The sequence below is a fragment of the Bufo bufo genome, chromosome 6 (genome assembly GCF_905171765.1).
Source record: "Bufo bufo chromosome 6, aBufBuf1.1, whole genome shotgun sequence".
NCBI classification, from domain to species: Eukaryota; Metazoa; Chordata; class Amphibia; order Anura; family Bufonidae; genus Bufo; species Bufo bufo.
The window spans coordinates 104,131,798-104,150,464 of record NC_053394.1 but is presented as its reverse complement, the minus strand read 5'-3'; the positions used below and the strand labels follow the sequence as shown (position 1 = coordinate 104,150,464).

At 40.4% G+C, this 18,667-nt stretch overlaps 1 protein-coding gene across 6 annotated transcripts in view; it reads left to right on the top strand.

Moving 5' to 3' along the window:
- Nucleotides 1-18,667, top strand: part of FGFR2 (fibroblast growth factor receptor 2) — a 78,237-nt gene that overhangs the window by 11,649 nt on the left and 47,921 nt on the right. For all 6 annotated transcript variants that reach the window (XM_040438021.1, XM_040438019.1, XM_040438020.1 and 3 more), the window contains exon 2: nt 16,801-17,016. In XM_040438021.1, coding sequence (XP_040293955.1) covers nt 16,869-17,016 — 148 coding nt within the window. In that variant the 5' untranslated portion in view covers nt 16,801-16,868. The remainder of the gene's footprint in view (nt 1-16,800; nt 17,017-18,667) is intronic.

The window sequence follows — 18,667 nt, the reverse complement described above, 5'->3', positions numbered from 1 at the left end:
TTCTTACATGGGGAATACAACTAGTTACTACAATAGACATGTCAGGAGAGGTGACCACTCCTCTTTATTAGAAGGCTAAACGGAGTGATATAAATAATACCGATATTGTACAGAATGACTTTTTAAGTAGGTTCCTAATATATTCACAAATATGAACCTTGGAGGAAGTAGTTATTGAAGCTAATGGGATCTAAAAGCCAGGCTATGGTATAAAGAAGCATATATATATATATATATATATATATATATATATATATATATATGAGTATTCTGCCCATGGTATGGGACACATCCTTCTGCTCTCGCGGCTGTAGCCACCGCCAGCACATTGATGTGGGTATGCTTCTGCCATGTGTCGCAGGCTGCTCCAGCAGATGTTACATATGGAAGATAGAAATCTGAGTTCCTTTTTCTCTTGGAACCATTCGAGGAACTGGCTTGCTGAGCCTTGAAAGGTTTTGTAAAACCTTTAGCAATGATTTCCATGTGAGCAGAACAATAGAAAAACACAGCAGCCTATTTACCATTCATGGCTGTATGGTTTTGTGTAGTTAATTAAAATTTACAGTCGCGTGAAAAAGACCTGCCTTTGCAGTCATGAATGATGTGGTAACTTGGAGCCAGAAATTTAATTAGGTGCAGTCAGCAATTATGGACGGGCGCCTTGGAGAGCACTTTGCCTTACTTCAAAGTAGCCCGACCTACTTTACTATTACATATCGTATTGTCATTGCTGTATACAGTATAAAATCTAGATGCAGACTTTACGGACCCTGAACAGGGATGAGGTACAAAGTGCCTCATGTTAGAACTTTATGGAGGTATCCTACATGTTTCCGTTCTCTTGGCCAATGGTAACACATGCATTTGTAAATGATTCCATAATGGAACATGTATCAAGTAATGGATGCCAGGCAGCAGGGTGCGAGGAAAGCCCTTAATAACTGACTAGTAGTTTATTTTGTTTTCTTCATCTATTTTCTTCATTACAAGCTCCATTTCCATGTGCATTGCTAAGAAAACATGAGATCGGTCAATGGTTAAAAAATTATGCATGAAATCAAAGCTGAATGCATGAACATCATCATAGGAAAGAAGCCATAGCAAACAATTTTATTTTTCTTCTGGTTTCCAATTTTCCATTCACGTTTCTTCCAATCCTTTCACTATGTATGAAATCTCCAGAAATAATACAGGTTCTATCAAGATTTATTTCTTAAACTGGCCATGTACATTCAATAGATGTTGATTGTTTGGCTGACAGCTATATCTCCCATCCCAGCTTGGCTGAACGTGTCTCTGTAGGCCATAGGGAGAGAGGAGAAATCTGCTGCCAGACACTTCTGTCGGCAGCTTTTCTCCTTGGAGAACAAAAGGATCGCATCGGGGCTTGAAGATACCCAATGGCTCCTCTGCCACATAAGAAGACACTGGTATAACAAATGGCACATGGTAGAATGGGGGAGGGCTATTACAGAATTTACATTGGTGACACGGGCTTCATGTTTTGCCTCTGAAAGCCAGGTTTATCTTAGGCTGTTTAAGAATCATAAAGAATTGGGTTGGCCATTTTGGATTTCCCCAGGTGGCTCCTTTTTTGGCTCAAGATACAAGATGTTGACATTGCCGGACAGTCACATACCCCTCTTACAAAACAGCAATATTCTAATCTAGGTCCATCTTAGCAGCTTCTTCCATAATTGGTCCTAATTTAGGTCTAGCACCTACACACAATAGAGGGAATCATGAAGTTTGGGCTGATGTACTCTCCACCCACTTGCTTTTTTAGAAACCTATGAGATCACTACAATATTAGTCTTGATTCAACCTAGAAAGTGGCTGCTTCCGCTGCACTTAGGTGGTGTGTCAGCTTTAAACCTTATGTAAGGAGCTGGTAGAAGGGAGTTATTGTTGTATATAATACAGAGAATTCAATTATTAGAAAACACTTGACAATGAATGGGTCATGGTTGTACCGAATAAAGACGTAATCCTTTAAGCCTATTAAAAATTAAGATAAATTAGCTAGAATACTGATTACGCATTATCGGATATAAAAAATTAAATCCCTTCTACTCCTATAAAGGATATCTTTCACTCCTTAGTTAGAAACTCCTGGGTTGAATTGAATCTACAAGCTTGTATTCCCCGGAACAAGTGCACGTTCCTAGATGTTATATGTATATTAATCCACATCTGCAAGAGTTGGACAAACAACCTTTTCAACCTGAAGACCCAGTAACCTGCTCGAGCACAATCTGCAGAGACCAGGGTCATGTTTCATGTAGCCTTGAGTAATCTAGCACTGTACTTACAATTCCTGAACAAGAAGACCTGCAAGTCTGTAAAACTTTTGTATTGTATTTATGGACTAATAGTTGTATTAATTGCAGCCTTGTGTCTGAAGCTTTCCCTTTCCTAAGATATTGGAGATGTAGAATAACTAGTGAAGAAAATCAAAGCCCATAGTCCGCCAATAGGAACATCATTAATGCACTAGGATCATGCCATCCACTGTGGATGTTGTAGAAGATCAAACATGACGACCTTATTTTACCAAATACCTTTCATTAGTTACAATGGCTCGTTTTGTCCGGAGAGCAATCATTAGCCAAAATAAAATGGCCACCATCCTACTAGTCTATACAAAACCTGTCCTAATTAGGCTACTTTCACACTGGCGTTTTGGTATCCATTTGTGAGATCCATTCAGGGATCTCACAAGCGGTCCAAAACTGATCAGTTTTACCCTTAATGCATTCTGAATGGATAAGGATTCGCTCAGAATGCATCAGTTTGGCTCCGTTCCGCCTCCATTCCGCTTTGGAGGCAGACACCAAAATGCTGCTTGCAGCGTTTTGGTGTCCTTCTGACGAAAGTGAGCCAAACGTAAGTCAATGGGGACGGATCTGTTTTCACTGACACCATATGGCACAATAGAAAACTGATCCGTCCCCCATTGACTTTCAATGGTGTTTAAGATGGATCCGTTTTGGCTATGTTAAAGATAATACAAACTTATCCGTTCTGAATGGATGCATGTGGTTGTATTATCTGAACAGATGCGTTTGAATGCGAGTGTGAAAGTAGCCTTAAACAGGAGGACAAGTTAAAGAGCTGCGCCATCTTCCTCTCTTACTTGTCAGGGATTATGATCCTGAATACAGCTTAATATGATCTTCAGATGAATCTCTGTAGGAATGGAGTTCATTAGGGGACATGAAGTACAGAGAGGATAGTGGGGGTGTAGATAATGAGCAGCAGCACTTGTACGCAATCTCCATTACCACAGTCTTCTCTGTACCTCATGTCTCCTCATGAACTCCATTCCTACAGAGATTCAGCTGAAGTTCTTATCATCTCTATTCAGGATCATAATCCTTAACAGGCAGAGCAGAGAGAAGGATGAGGCAGCTTTTTAGCTCAGTGTTGTAAAGTAACTTGTCCTGCTTTTGTGATTAGGACAGGTTTTGTGTACTAATAGGAGTGCGGCCATTTTATTTCTCCTAATGATTGCTCCTCAGACACTATGAATTATTATAGCTAATGAAAGGTATTTGGGAATATATTTATACTAAAGTAATATTTAAGTATTTTCATTTTCTTAATTCCCGGAGAACCCCTTTAAGGTCCTATTACACCTGAAGATAATCGTGAAAATCATCTCTAACAAGCATTCGTATGAACGCTCGTTAGCCATGATCCGGAAGTGTAATGCTGCCGTTGATTACATGATGATCGATTACCCGATGAATTGGAATCTTTTAGCAGGTTTAAAAATCCTCATTTGTCGAAGGCAGATCATGCCGTGTAATCACGATCTGCCGCTGGCAAACAATGATTAAAATGCATGTAATGGCAGCGGTCTTCTCCGCTAGTGAGCAGGTGATTGCTGGGAAGGAACGCTTCCTTCTAGACAATTGCCTGCTTCATCTGCCTGTGTAATAGGACCCTTACTTAGGGCCATATTACACCTACAGTTTCTGCAGGCGATCGTTGGGAGGGAAGCGTTCCGTCCTGGCAATCGCCTTCTCGCTAGCGGAGGAGACCACTGTTATTACATGCAGCGATCTCCTCAGTATGGGGACGAGCGGTCGCTAATGCCATTGCTCGTCCCCATACAGAATTTTTTGTTTGTTTGCACAGCATGATTGGCCGCCAGTAAAGATTTTTTTTCCACATGTTGAAAGACTCCAAAAAATCGGCATCAGTATTACACTGCCAGATTATCGCTAACGAGCATTCATGCGAACGCTTGTTAGCGATGATCTTAGCGATTATCTGCAGGTGTAATAGGGCCTTTAGCCGTTATTCTTGTAGTGAAAAAGATAGTATTGTTATGGGGAACAATTCTACGTATTTTGGGTTGATGCCTGAGGGCAGCCAAGTTAGATTTTGATAACCTTTATCCAGCTTGGGGACAAACAATGATGTGTTTTCAGGCCGTCGAAAAAAAAAAAAGAATAAGTCATTGTACAATGTGTGCTTCTGTATCTCGAAGGTCCTGGTTGCAACATAATTATGTAACTGCTAATACTCCTACATGTATATTTACTTATTCTATATAGAAGTTCTCCTTCCAGGCCACAGGGTCAGGCTACAGATATCTTCTTCCTCTTAGGCTTCTATTTTGTGGGTGACATTGTCAAACATCAGTGCTAATTTGCTACATAATTAGCTGGTTAAGCATACTTTATATGGCAGTAATTTATATGTCTTCTTCTGTCTTGGACCTACAGTCAGTTGTTTTATTGACAGTAAAACATATCCAAAAATCAACTCGTTGGTCCTCTATTATTACAAATGGGCGTTCTTAAAGACATAAAATTGTCTGTGGATAGAACTGCATGTAGATGCATTATGTCATCAAGAAAGACACCAAAAATCGTTTTTTATAGTCTTCGACTTGCTAAGATGATAACTTTGTCAATCTACCTTGGTAGCCATGCTTGCTTGCCTTGCACCTCAACTTCCAAATTATCTAATTCAGAAAAAAAAGCAATGATCGTATAGACAGGGATAAAATGATGCACAAATTGGATTTGTCTATATGGTATGCCTCGACTGAGAGACCTGGAATAAAGTGGGATTGGACAAGACTGATTTTTACCTGTCCAATCTTTATTTACCCACAAGTTAAGGGGTTCCTCAAGCACCTCATAGAAATAACAGCTAAACCAAATAGGTACGACTTTGTATCGTCTATATCTTAAGGGTATATTAAGATGGGCAGATTTTGTGCCTGATAATTGCTAATGAGCGTTCTTAGTAACGCTCGTTAGTGACCATCTGGTAGTTTAATACTTCCTCTGATTGCCCAATGAACGAGCAATTCAGATCTTTCAGCATGCTGAAAGATCTGGATTTGCCGGTGGCAGATCGCCGGCACACCGCTGTCCTGCATGGGGACGAGCAATGGCATAGCGATCGCTCATCCCTATGCTGCATAAGACATCGCCACATATAATGCTTTCCTCCTGACAATCGCTTGCAGCATTGGGGTGTCTAATACACCCATTAGAGTTTTGATGTTTCTGGTAGATGCTATCAATGCTCGATTTCTTCTCTCTGTTCATCAGTGGCCCAGACAACAGCAAATAACTTGCCATTTCCTTAAAGTCAAGGAAATTGATGTAGTTTTATCCTTTATTTTTGTACTTTTATGTTATACCAATAACATGGCATGGAATTTCTAAAGCTGTGTACTGACCGGTGTCTTTCCTGCTACAAGCCACTGCAGAGCTGGAAACGAAACGTAATTTCTGAGAACACCTACAATAATATCTAGTTGTTTATAAATCTTGGAGATGTTTCATCGCTTATCCAAGTGGCTTCTAACAGGACCTCTCTGAAAACACCACCTAAATTAGCATCACCTAAACTAAACAAGTCTACACAAATATACTAAAACTTAAACCTAGATGAGTGTAAACTTTCATTTGTAGAATCTTAAGAGAAAAAGCTAGTGCCAGCATTTATACACACAAGTCTAAAGAGCTGCAGAAACCTTACTTGTGATCATCTTAATTGTGAAAGTGCTGATTAGCAGATGTTACTTAGATCTATCAGACTTGGATGATCCTGGAATATTAAAGGCAAAAAACGTTGTTCCCCAGAATCTTTCTTTGACCATTAACATACATTGTGTTGGTGTCACTTCTCCAACATATCTGTTTTGCATTCTACATATAATAACAGTTCTGTAATACGTATTATTATGCCTCCATGTTGTACCGTTCATTTATTATTCCTTCTAGAAGATATGAATGAATTTACAGTAGTTTTCAATGAAGGTCCAGCTGGGTGTTACCAGTTGGGGGTATGTTCCTGCACACTCTGGCAGCACTAATTGGATAGTGCAGGGGCACTCGTCCAACTGGTGATACCCATCTGGACCTTCATTGGAAACTGCCAGTAATTTATTCATAACTTCTATCAGGAATAATAAAGGAATGGTACAACATAGTCATTAGAATAGATGCTCCAGAATTATTATAACAAGGAGGATACAAGTAGTTGCTAAAACAGACATGTCAAGGGATCCTCTTTAAGCTCTTTTCTACATGTTTGTGGATATGGTCTTTTAAATTTATCATTGTTTAACAAGGCAAACAGTAAGCTGGTTTACTCAATTCATGTCCTTCACAAAGCATCTCTCCCAAGTTTCTATAAGACCAAGGAGAAAGCTGAAAGATAAAGTTCTATTAACATATATAGATTACAAAAGCCAAGTCTCCAGAGACGGTCAACAAACACAACCACCTGGGCACTTACATTCCGAAACGTTTCTTCCTTTCACCTTCTCACAAAAGAAGCTTTTGACTATTGTAACACACAGGCCTTTGTGCCTTTTGTGGTAGTCTGCTGAAGCACGTTGTGTGTTTGTGGAGGTGTGTGTATGTGTGTGCTTGGCGGTTGGAATGTGGGTTGGTTCTTACAATTAGAATTAATTGCCTCATTTTTCCTTCCATGCAGTTACGTCGGGGCATTACTACATGTCTCCAATATAAACTTGCTTTCAGTATATGTTTCGGTGAAGTGGAACAGTTCTTTCTATTGTGTCCTGACCGTGTAAATAAATGTGTTCTTCAGCTGACAAAGTGATTAACTCCCCCATCTTAATATAGTCATAAAAGATAATTAAAATAAACTAATAAACCAATAAACAATATGTTGTCAATGGAACTTTTTAATATTTGTCTTCATGTTAAAAAGCGATACTTTAATAGACTTTGGGAAAACTGTGTTAATGTCCTGTGTTAATATACTAAATATTCAGTTATATGTTAGACTGTATGAAACAGCTCTGGAACATGGCATTGAAGGAACTGACCATAAAGTATAATTAGGTTGGTGCTTTTGTCATGGGCAACTACCCGACTTTTCCTTTTTCCTAGGTTTTGATACAGTTCTCCCAGTTTTGTAGAAGCTGGTTCTTTTGGAACAGGTTCCCATCTATTGGTTTGCCCAAAGGAGGAATAACCGCACCCTTGATTAAAAAAAAGAAACCAAAAACAGGAAAAAGGATTTAAAAGGGTTGTCCATGACTAGAAAATTGGGTTGTCCATAAGCTGTGTCTAGAATTGCAGCTCATCCACATTCAAATGAATAGAGCTTAACTGCAATACTAAACAGCCCATGAACAGGCTTGCCAAAAACATCAGACTTTTATTTTTTTTTTGTCCTATCGAATCCTTGGCAATGTTGATAAGTAGTGTTGTATAACATTTTGTCAGAAGATGGTGTACACTTTTAAGTTTAAAGGCAGCCATATTAGAAGAAGGTTGGTGGTTGAACAAGTGTTGAATTAGCAATCATTAGATGAGCACTCGTTTTGCCTATGCACTTTCTAGTTCATAATAACCGGCACAGTCACACAAAATGGCCAAATATTTTCAAAAACATTTTGCAAAGAAGAATCAATTTTTCTCAGAATGTTCTTTCACGGAAAGATCGATAATTCATAGATGAAAGATCTTTCTTAAGAACTCCTATCAGACAAAAAGTACAAACATTGCCGATGGTCTGACATTGGTTGGCTAAAAAGATCATTAATGGTTAAATTTCACCCGAAATTGTGTCAGAGAAAACGGATCCGTCCCCATTGACTTGCATGGTGGGTCAGGACAGATCCGTCTTGCTCCGCATCCCAGGACAGATGAGATGCGGTATGAGAACGGAATGGAATGCATTTTGGAGAATTCCGTTCTGTTCAGTTACATTTTGTCCCCATTGACAATGAATGGGGACAAAACGGAAGCTTTTTTTTCCAATATTGAGACCCTATGATGGATCTCAATACCCTAAAATATTAACGCTAGTGTGAAAGTAGCCTTAGCCTAAAATTGGTTACTTCTTGGTCTGTACAGATCACTTTCTTCAGTTACCTGCTTATCTATACACAGAGGTGATATCATTACAGGCAGGATTAGAATGACAGATAAGACAGGATCCAGGATCAAAATAGGTGATTGTCAGAGCTTATCCTTGTACAATGACCTCTGCACAGGTCACACAGCATGCCTAGAAAACTCTCCCATAGAAGTCAATGAGATCCCCTCCTGACCATTGTGTCTATGGACCATGGGGCTGACGTAAAGCAATTTTCTAAATGCTGTCAAGAACAGTTCAGGCAAGATGGCCGCCCCCCATAATCCTGTTCAGAAAATAGAATAAAAAAATCTACAATCACAAAATAAAATTTGATTAGATAAAAAATGTTTCACTATCTGACTTTAACTGGCAGATAACATTTTTGGTGACACATTTCCTTTTAAGGTTTACTTTTACTACAGCTCAGGGCAGGCACTGGTTTCTTATTGAAGAGACCCAGTGGCTATATGGAGATTTATTTTAAAAACAATGCTCCATGGGATAAAAGTTATGCAAATTAGCTCAAGAATACAAACGTGAAGAAGAAAAAAGCAGCTCCAGATATATGCAGAAGTATTGCAGAAGATTATATAGTATTTTTTGCCCCATAAGATGCACTTTTCCCCCCCTAAAAGTGGGGGAAAAGTGCCCCTGCGTCTTATGGGGTGAATGCTGGTAATTTACATCGTAGACTGCGATGTATTAGTGAGGAGGGTCTGTAGTAGGTGGGGAGAGTGGCGTGGCCGTGCAGGCACTGTACTCTGGCCCGCCGCTCAGTATGTACTGTATTATACGTAGTGTTAAACATAATATCTAAACTGCGCTCCCCATGTGTACCATACTTACCGGTACACATCACGCTCCTGTAGTAAGCACTAGCAGCTAGCAGGCAGGCCGGGCAGCAGGCGGCCGTAGCTCACTGAGGTCACGTGCCTGCTCCGCCTACTTCATTCGTAAAGTAGGCGGAGCAGGCACGTGACCTCAGTGAGTTACGGCCGCCTGCAGCCCGGCCTGCCTGCTAGCTGCTAGTGCTTACTACAGGAGCGTGATGTGTACCGGTAAGTATGGTACACATGGGGAGCAGGGGGAGCGCAGTTTAGATCTGATGATTAACACTACGTATACAGTACATACTGAGCGGCGGGGCCAGAGTACAGTGCCTGCCCAGCCCCGCCGCTCTCCCCGCCTACCACAGTCCCTCCTTAGGGATCTGTGGATGGGATAATGATGGGGGGGGGGGGTCTGTGGATAGCGTATTTGTGGATGGGACTGTTATGGGGGGATCTGTGGATGAGACATATAGCAGTGTCATCCACAGATCCACTACCCCATAACAGTGCCATCCACAGATTTCCCCCCCCATCATAATGCCATCCACAGATCCCCCCACTATCATAATGCCATCCACAGATCCCCCCCACTATCATAATGCCATCCACAGATCCCCCCCACTATCATAATGCCATCCACAGATCCCCCCCACTATCATAATGCCATCCACAGATCCCCCCACCATCAGAATGCCATCCACAGAACCCCCACCATCATAATGCCATCCACAGCTCCCCCCCATAACAGTGCCATCCACAGATCCCACATAACAGTGCCATCCACAAATCCCCCACCCCATAACAATGCATCATCCACAGATCCCCCATAATAGTGTCATGCACAGACCGCCATTAGTTCAAACCCACCAAAAGCACACCTTTTGGTTAAAAATATATTTTTTCTTATTTTCCTCCTGAAAAACGTAGGTGCGTCTTATGGGCCGGTGCGTCTTATAGGGCGAGAAATATGGTATATATATATATATAGTATATTGGCCCCTAATAATTGTTCTTAGCCCCCTGCACACAAACGTGTGCATCCCGTGGTCATGCTGCGGCCCGCAGAATGCGGGCCGCAATGCACAAACACAGTCCGTGGGGCAGCCGCAGCGGATCGCGGACCTATTCACTTTAATGGGTCCGCGATCCGGCCATTCCGCAAAAAGATTGGACATGTTCTATCTTTTTGCGGAACGGAAGTACGGGACGAAACCCCACAGAAGCACTCAGTAGTGATTCCGCAGGGTTCCGTTCTGTGCTTCAGTTCCCCATCTTCGGAGTTGCGAACCCATGTATCCGTGATTAACGGCACCCGTGTATTGCGGATCCGCAATATGGCAACGGGAAGCACACGTTCGTGTGCAGGGGGCCTTAGTCTTTATGCTCTCAGTGTACGGCATTGCATTTTTCAGCTCAGGGGGCCTCTCTCTCTTTCTCCTTTTTTTTTTTTTCCAGAGCTTTAAGTTAGGGAATAAAATCCTTCACGTCAAGAAAGTTAAAAAATGGTCCCAGTCTGAGTTGTTGGCACAAGCCATAAATATGTTTTTATGGAGGCGGCAAGTTTCAGCAGGAGATTGTATAAAGGGAATGTTTGTGTAAGTGTTGTTTTTATAGGGGAATGTTTATTTAAGTATTCCATGGCTAAAGCAGAGGCTTCAGGAGAGGCGTGTATACTGCTTCTTCTGTGAAGATCTGTATATAGGTGTCTCAGGAAAGTCATTGTAAGTGTGTATTGTGAGCAAAAATCCAATCTGATGGGGAAAACGTGTCAACATGGTCTATGTCCATGAATGTTGCTAAGATCTGTAGTTATATACATGCAGATGTAGCAGGGCAGAATTTGTATTTTGACTATTCGGGGAATAGCTACACCAGGCTTATGGACAGCCACACATAATACGTCATGTTATCTACAAGGCAGATATCGTGTAATCTATGTATAATGTATGTGTATTTTTTCAGAATATCAGATTTGTGTACTAAATTATAACCACAAGTTGAATTGTTGATAATGATCTCCTTACGGTGCACATATCATACCTTCTCTCATGCTTTTCCTGTTGGCCAGACTTGGCAATCTGATGTCTTTGCTCTGTGGGGCTCCCCATAATGGTGCTTGCCATCTAGGACAGAAGGTCCTGGTGTCCCCCCCTTCCTTCTACACCTTGTCCATGACACTTGAGCCAGTCTCCTCTTCCCTTTGTCTGCTAACAACGCTGCTTGTCTGGGTAGGCGAGTCCTGCAAACGTCCTCCTCACCAAGAATGGGGCCAACCAGGGCACACGTCCTCTTCACCAAGAATGGGGCCAACCAGGGCTCCAAATTCACCATAACAGCTGCATGGTCTTTTTCTATATGTACCCTCTTGCATAATTTGTGCAACCTACTAAGACACCTAAATCTTCATTTACATTAAAAGTGGTATTTAGCTTTACTCCTTATCCTACAGACATCATATAGCAAGGGATAAGCGTTTGTCACCACTTATCCTCAGGGAAACAAAAGCATTGACCTAAGGCTACTTTCACACTGGCGTTTTGGCTTTCCGTTTGTGAGATCCGTTTCAGGGCTCTCACAAGTGGTCCAAAACGGATCAGTTTTGCCCTAATGCATTCTGAATGGAAAATGCTCCGCTCAGAATGCATCAGTTTGCCTCCGATCAGTCTCCATTCCGCTCTGGAGGCGGACACAAAAAACACTGCCTGCAGCGTTTTGCTGTCCGCTTGACGAAACTGAGCCAAACTGATCCGTCCTGACACACAATGTAAGTCAATGGGGATTTGTTCTGGCACAATAGAAAACAGATCCGTCTCCCGTTGACTTTCAGTAGAGTTCATGATGGATCTGTCTTGGCTAGTTACAGATGATACAAACGGATCCGTTCATGACTGATGCATGCGGTTGTATTATTGTAACTGATCCGTTTTTGCAGATCCATGACGGATCCGCCCAAAAGGCGAGTCTGAAAGTAGCCTAAAAAGAAATATATACTGCTGCATCCATGTTTTTCTCTGAAAATAGATGCCAGACCAGCATCGTGTAGCCTCATAGATGTTATATTTTGTACAGAATCCTCTGATAGAGTGTGTGGACCATGGGTAGCATGACTGATGCTGTTCTTCCAAGGTTTACATATAAACATTATTCCTATTTTCCTTTCAGAGCTCCATACACCATGGCACTCGCCCTCCGCTTGTAAGCATTGTAAAAAAAACGGGCTGCTTCATGTTAACGTGAATACATGTAAAAATGAGATACTCCAATGGTAACTCCAATGAAAAGTTTAGTTTTTCATTGGAGGTACATGAATTTCTTGGCTTGCTGCTGGAGTTTTCCTTTAAGTATTTCAACGTTTTTATAGTCTGTTTCCGTTACTTTTTGTGCGAGACAAAATGGAGAAGTTTGATCTAAAGGAAATCAAATATCAATAGCATTCACAATACCTTGACGTTGAATCGCCTGGTGACTTCTAATATACTGTGTGTGCATGAACAGTACTGATATCAAGCAGTATTACATGGAAATGTCAACCCTTACTCAATGAGTCCACTTCCGTTATCCCACTGGTGGTGGTAATATGGCAGGGCTCACCCTCTACGTACACACCACATCATCAAAAATGAAGTATCAGGGTCACACTAACTGATTAGAAAAGGGATGGTGATAATGTGAGGTGGCCTGAACCAGCTCTAATGGGGGGACATTTTGTGTCAGGACCCGGTTATATTTTTGTATGCTATTTTGTATTAAAATTTATTTTTCCGTTACTGATAGCAGTGAGTACAATTTAGTAAATGTGACAAGTGACCTCATCTGGTGGCATCAGTAGTTACCAAATGTAATATTGCCTGTAGAAGTACCTGCAGAGCCTGGGTTTTTACTTGAGCTCTATACATGCAAGGGCTAACAAATCTAAAGATCTTTTCTTCCATCCTAAAATAGCTGGCTGACATCTTGATTAACTTCTCTTTTCCCCTTTATAGTTCTAAGTACCCGTATCTATCCATTATTCACTGTGGAGTTAAAATATATAGCTCCTTTATAGTTTGGGAAAACCAGGTGCATAGAGATGTTATCATCTACATTCCTACAAAGATGATTTACAGTTTCTCAAAAAGAAAATAAATATAATGAAGTTAAAAAAAAGCAAAAAAATAAAATGTAAAAAATATGGAAAATATTCAATTTAGTTGAATAAAGGCGTTATTCAATACATTGTTGAATACGTATGTTACAGATGTTAAGTACAATGTATTTAGTGTTTTTTTTTTTTTTAAATCTTACATTTATACGGACTTACGTAAAGTTCACCACACAACCCTCTCTGTATGGAAAGTGACGCTCTGTGTTCCTAGTGGGAAGGGGGGCAAGTTGGAAAATGCAGCTGTAAAAACTCTGCAGTGCAAGACAGAAAACTGCTGTAGGTTCTGCAAACAAACTGCTCGCACAAGTCCAGACCTTATTTGTTGGGCAGAAACTTTAGCTCAGACTTTGCCCAGAATTCCTGTTAAATGACACAATTTACATGGTGATTTGCCATGCTTGATACATTAATTGTGTGCATGTAAAAGTATAGCAGGTACCATTCCTACTACTACAATTACTTTGCATACAAGGTGTATGAAACTTGGTATATAACTGCAAGACGTTATATACCCTCAAACCTTTAATTCAGAGGAGTTCTAGAACTTTTTATTTTATTTGGATGGGATAAATGCTATACATAGCTCATAGCAAAATCGGTTTGCTCCTCCCTCCATGTTGTTGGCCACCATACCACACGATTCCAGCATCAATCAACCCTCTATGGTGTCTATAGTCATGGATTCCTTATTTTGCTGTATAAAAGCAAGTGCTACTTGCACCCCTACTTATACAAAGTCTAAATAAATTGTATAAATTTGATCCTGGAGAACCCATCCAAGCATCTTGACTCTTTAGTTATTTTTAACTGCAGAACTATTAAGGCTTCTTATTGTGTAGGCTACCTATATCTGCTGTTTCTGTCTTGTGCCTTTATGAGTCCCCTGTGACCCTTCACACTATAAATGTGCTTGCTTATAGATTCTAGCTGTACACCCATCCTTTTCCTGCATCCCATTGGGGTCAAGCATCTGCTTGAGTATTTAGGAACCATGGAAGACATATCAGAATCCCCTGTCATGTCGCCTCTCTGGAACATTTTGGTTCCTATTTTATAAAGCCGACCACATTTTATTTTGAGATGAAAACCTCTCACCACATCTCCATATTAGAAATGGAGATCTATATTTTTGGACTGAAGGAATTTTTATCACGGAGATGTGGCAGTAAGTTATTCTCCATGTGGTTTGCTTGCTTGCTTGCTTTGCAGAATTGTGTTCTACCACCCTAATAAAAGTGGATTAAATGGGAAAAATCTCCTCACTCTCCAGTGTTCATGGAAATTAAGTCTCATTTTGAAGACTGAAGTCTTTGCTTTGGTTGGTATCTTAAAGTCTAAATTATTAGTTTTGCTCACTGCCAAATATGACAGGAGAAAGGGAAATAAAGAATTTTATCCAAGCTGATTTTTTATGGGGTTGACATATAATAGAGATATTATGGGGATTTTTAGGAGTGATAATTCTCTTGATGATACTGTAAGTATTGACTGTTTTTAATGGACTCAATCTTTTGTAGTAGAAGCAGCCATTTTGTATTGTAGAAGAATGTTTCCCAAAGACGTACATCAGCAACCCCTGGCCATGTCTTGAGGATTTTCATTTCCTCGTTGATTAAGAGAAACTTATTAAAATGACCTGTGAAATATTAAAGCAGTCCTGAAGGCATGGCCTGTTGGGGTTCCTTGAGGAAAATTTTGGTACAGACTTCCCAAGAAGATAGACTATTGTATTCAAGTTGGGCCAAGTTTCCCTATAGAACTCTGCTAATAGTATATCTAATAACTGAACAACTCTTGGCTGAGTTAATATTCACGTCCCCCCAAAGATGATTGGCTTAAAAATCCAAAATGGCCAATTCTCTTGACAAGCAGTTGGCACAGTCTGCCAGGGTCTGTAGACATGAGATCATTGACAGATTATTCCAACTGTGGTGGGATCTGTCAACACCACTAGTGCCAGCCAGATTATATCTCTACAGCGTTCTAGTAAGTGTGTAGTAAGAGTTGAAAATCTACTGTATAAAAGTATAGCAACTAGTGTTGATCGAGCACCAAAGTGCTCGGGTGCTCTAGTGCTTGAAGTCAATGGGAGAAACCGAGCATTAAACCAGGCCCCCCTGCTCTGAAGAGGGGAGGGTGCTGGGTCCCACTGAGGTCTATGCAGAAGATCACTGTACAGTGAGGGAATCTCCCAGTGTGAGTCCACGGCTTAGGAGTCCTTGCTCTGACTCCATATAGAGCTATGTCCATATATGGAGTCAGTGCTTAGGGACACCCAGTGTATTTTAATCAAATTTAGCCTCTATTGCCGAAAATATAGGCTAAATTGAATTTAAATACACTGACTCGAGCACACAAGGTATTCGGCCGAACGCTGTGATGTGCCGAACATTGCAATGCTCGAGCCAAGCTGGTGTTCGGCCGAGTATGCTCGCTCAACACTAATAGCAACCTTGAATTTATAATGATTTTAGACTTTTAGACAATACTTTAGTACATACCCGATACATTGGTTTCTATAAGGGCACAAATAGTTTTATACATTGAAGGTGATTCATGTATTGTAGTTATCAGTGTTTTACATGTAAGTAGGGTACACTTTTATAAAGAACGGATCTAAAATTACTATTGTACATTACTATTCTGTATTCCTGTGGATTGTGTAGGGTTACTCCCCTTTTGTAAATTGCTATTACCTAGGGAGATTATAACCAAAGAATCATAGTTCAGCAGTGACCTTTAATATGCATATAATAAAAAAAAACAATAGCTAATGTAGTCTTAGTAATGGAGTCTTAACCACTACTTCGTAATCCATTTGTAGAATGACATTTACACAACCCTTAGCACTTCTCTGGTTATTAGCCAAGTTCAGGGCTATAAATAAGGTCAACAGTTGAGTATTAAGGTGACCATACACATTAGATAGAAGTACGGTAATGGTTGAAGAACCGTTGAATGAACAATTGTCTGTACAAAGTTTAGTTCATATTAGTCGTTATAGTTGAAACTGGCGGTACATGATGTGTAACACTGGGTGAAGGATCAATGATTTTCACTGGGGGCCATTCTTTGTTTTGTACACCATTATTTACTTTCAAGGACTAGCGTTTATTGGTTGAAAATTTTAAATACAGCCGACTTCCAGATTATGACAGTCCATGACCAAACAGATAAACCAATAGATCATTATTGATTTTAATTCTTGCTTGATTTCATGTTTTTCCTTGTACTTTTATTAACGTGTATGGTCACATCGAGGGTCCTTTTGGATCTCATTAGCTTTGAGTTTGGTCAATATGGACAACAGAGACACCTTTTCACCTTTTTTGAGACAAAAAAAATTACAAATTACATTGGCTCATGAAAATCATAAGATGTAAAAATAGGCTTAAAAACAGAATTTACAAATTTACTTTAACAAACTTTAACGTTCTTGTTAATCTTTTGCAGGATCTCCCAAACAGGAACGAAGACCACATAGTGGTGATTACGTCTCATGCTTGCTCACAGACAGTCGGATGGGGTTGTTCTTGGTGTGGCGCTCAGGGAAAGCAGGCGGTGGATACACTGACAGAATGCTGCTACTTCTTTGCCTGTTTCTGGTTGGCTTGTCAATTGCCCGTCCATCTTACAGCCGAGTAGAGGATACCACCATTGAACCAGAAGGTAAGATGTAAGGGAAATTGGTTAAGCCATAAAACTAGATAAATAGGAAGGTATTTATTAAAGAAAATATTTGGGGCATATTTAATTTTTAGTTTTTACCCATGTATTACCCAGGGGAGTATTTGCCTTCATACAATACTCAATAGCACGTGTCTGTCTTTTCTTCCTTGCAACTATATTGCATATATTGTATTGTAGTAGTAGTATACTATTAGGTCAATGCTGTCAAATGCAAGTCACATTCACATGAGGGCAGGAAAGGTAAATATGCAGAAATCTACTATCTAGTTTTGCTTTTTACACACCATTTATATTGTAAGTAACAGGCCTCTATTTACTTAACATGTTAAAAATGCCATCACTCATCTACCCATCCTTCAGAATTCCAAGCCATGGTTGCACCCTTGCCCACAGGGGACAGTTTGTAAGAACGCTAGTGAAGTTGCCCTGCAGGAGACTCTTTCTCAATGCATGATATAGTTATCTCTTGAATTCCAGGCTGTCTGTCTCATATGGACAGCTTTATAAGGTATGGGAGCAATGCTGCCTGTCCTGTTTGTAGTGCCTGCTGAAAATAAGACCACACCTGAATCTGTAGAACTCTCCATCCAGTGATGCTTTGCATAAGGTTGCGCTGCCAACTTCCCTATTGTGCCAAGGTTTAGTTATGAGATCAGTGAATTAACAACTTTCCCTACATTAATGGTCTTTTACGAAGGGTAGGTAGGCTACCTATCTTCTAGTAAAATAGTCCAACCAAGCTATTTATGTAAACTATGAACAACCACAGACAGGGGGAGCCAAGCAGGATTGAAATGACGTTTCCTATATTAAAGGTCATCTCTTGGGTATTCTTTAGTGGTTTGGGGACACGTTCACTGTTTCAGTTTTGCTGTGTTCTATGTTTTGTAACCATTTCTGGAAAACATGACACCCTACATATTCTAGATGTGTGTCAGCAGCTACATTTTTTGATCTAGGAGATTTAGCAAATAACGGGTTTTGACTCTGACATAACACATTTGGCTCCTTTAGGTATTAAAGGCTTTAATATAGTTATTAAATAGTCAAGTCATTTCACAAACCCAGTTGCTTTAGACAACACAGTTCCATATGCTCTACTTTTCTTGCTGAATGCCACATCCATTACAACACTTGGATTTGGAAGACCACCAACGATATGATATGAGGTCTAGTCCAAGTTATCTGCATTCATTATTTTACTGGGCAATTATGAATTTGTGAAGGCATCCTCTCTCCATAACACTTGTGGAGAATTAACCCAAGGATTATAGAAAGAGGCTTGATTGGAAGGTGATACGAGCCCCATCCTACTGATCCGGGAGTTTAGGGTTATGGTGGTTTTAACCAACACTAGAATGAGGTCTCATTTTCATCTGCTGTGGAGACCACTTAAAGTTTTCTAGGCTCAGGATAAGTCATTCTTATCCAATCGGAGGGGATCAGCCGTAAACTAAAGCCTCTGGTGCTGGAACTAGCACTCTGAATGGAATAGGACGCAAAACTTTGTTTAAAGTGTAGTGGTTGTGCTTTGTTACTACAGGTCAGCTCTCATTCAATTCAATGGGAGCTGAGCTGCAGTAATGTGGCACAGCCACTACACTTTGAATGGAGCTGTCTGCTTCCTGTT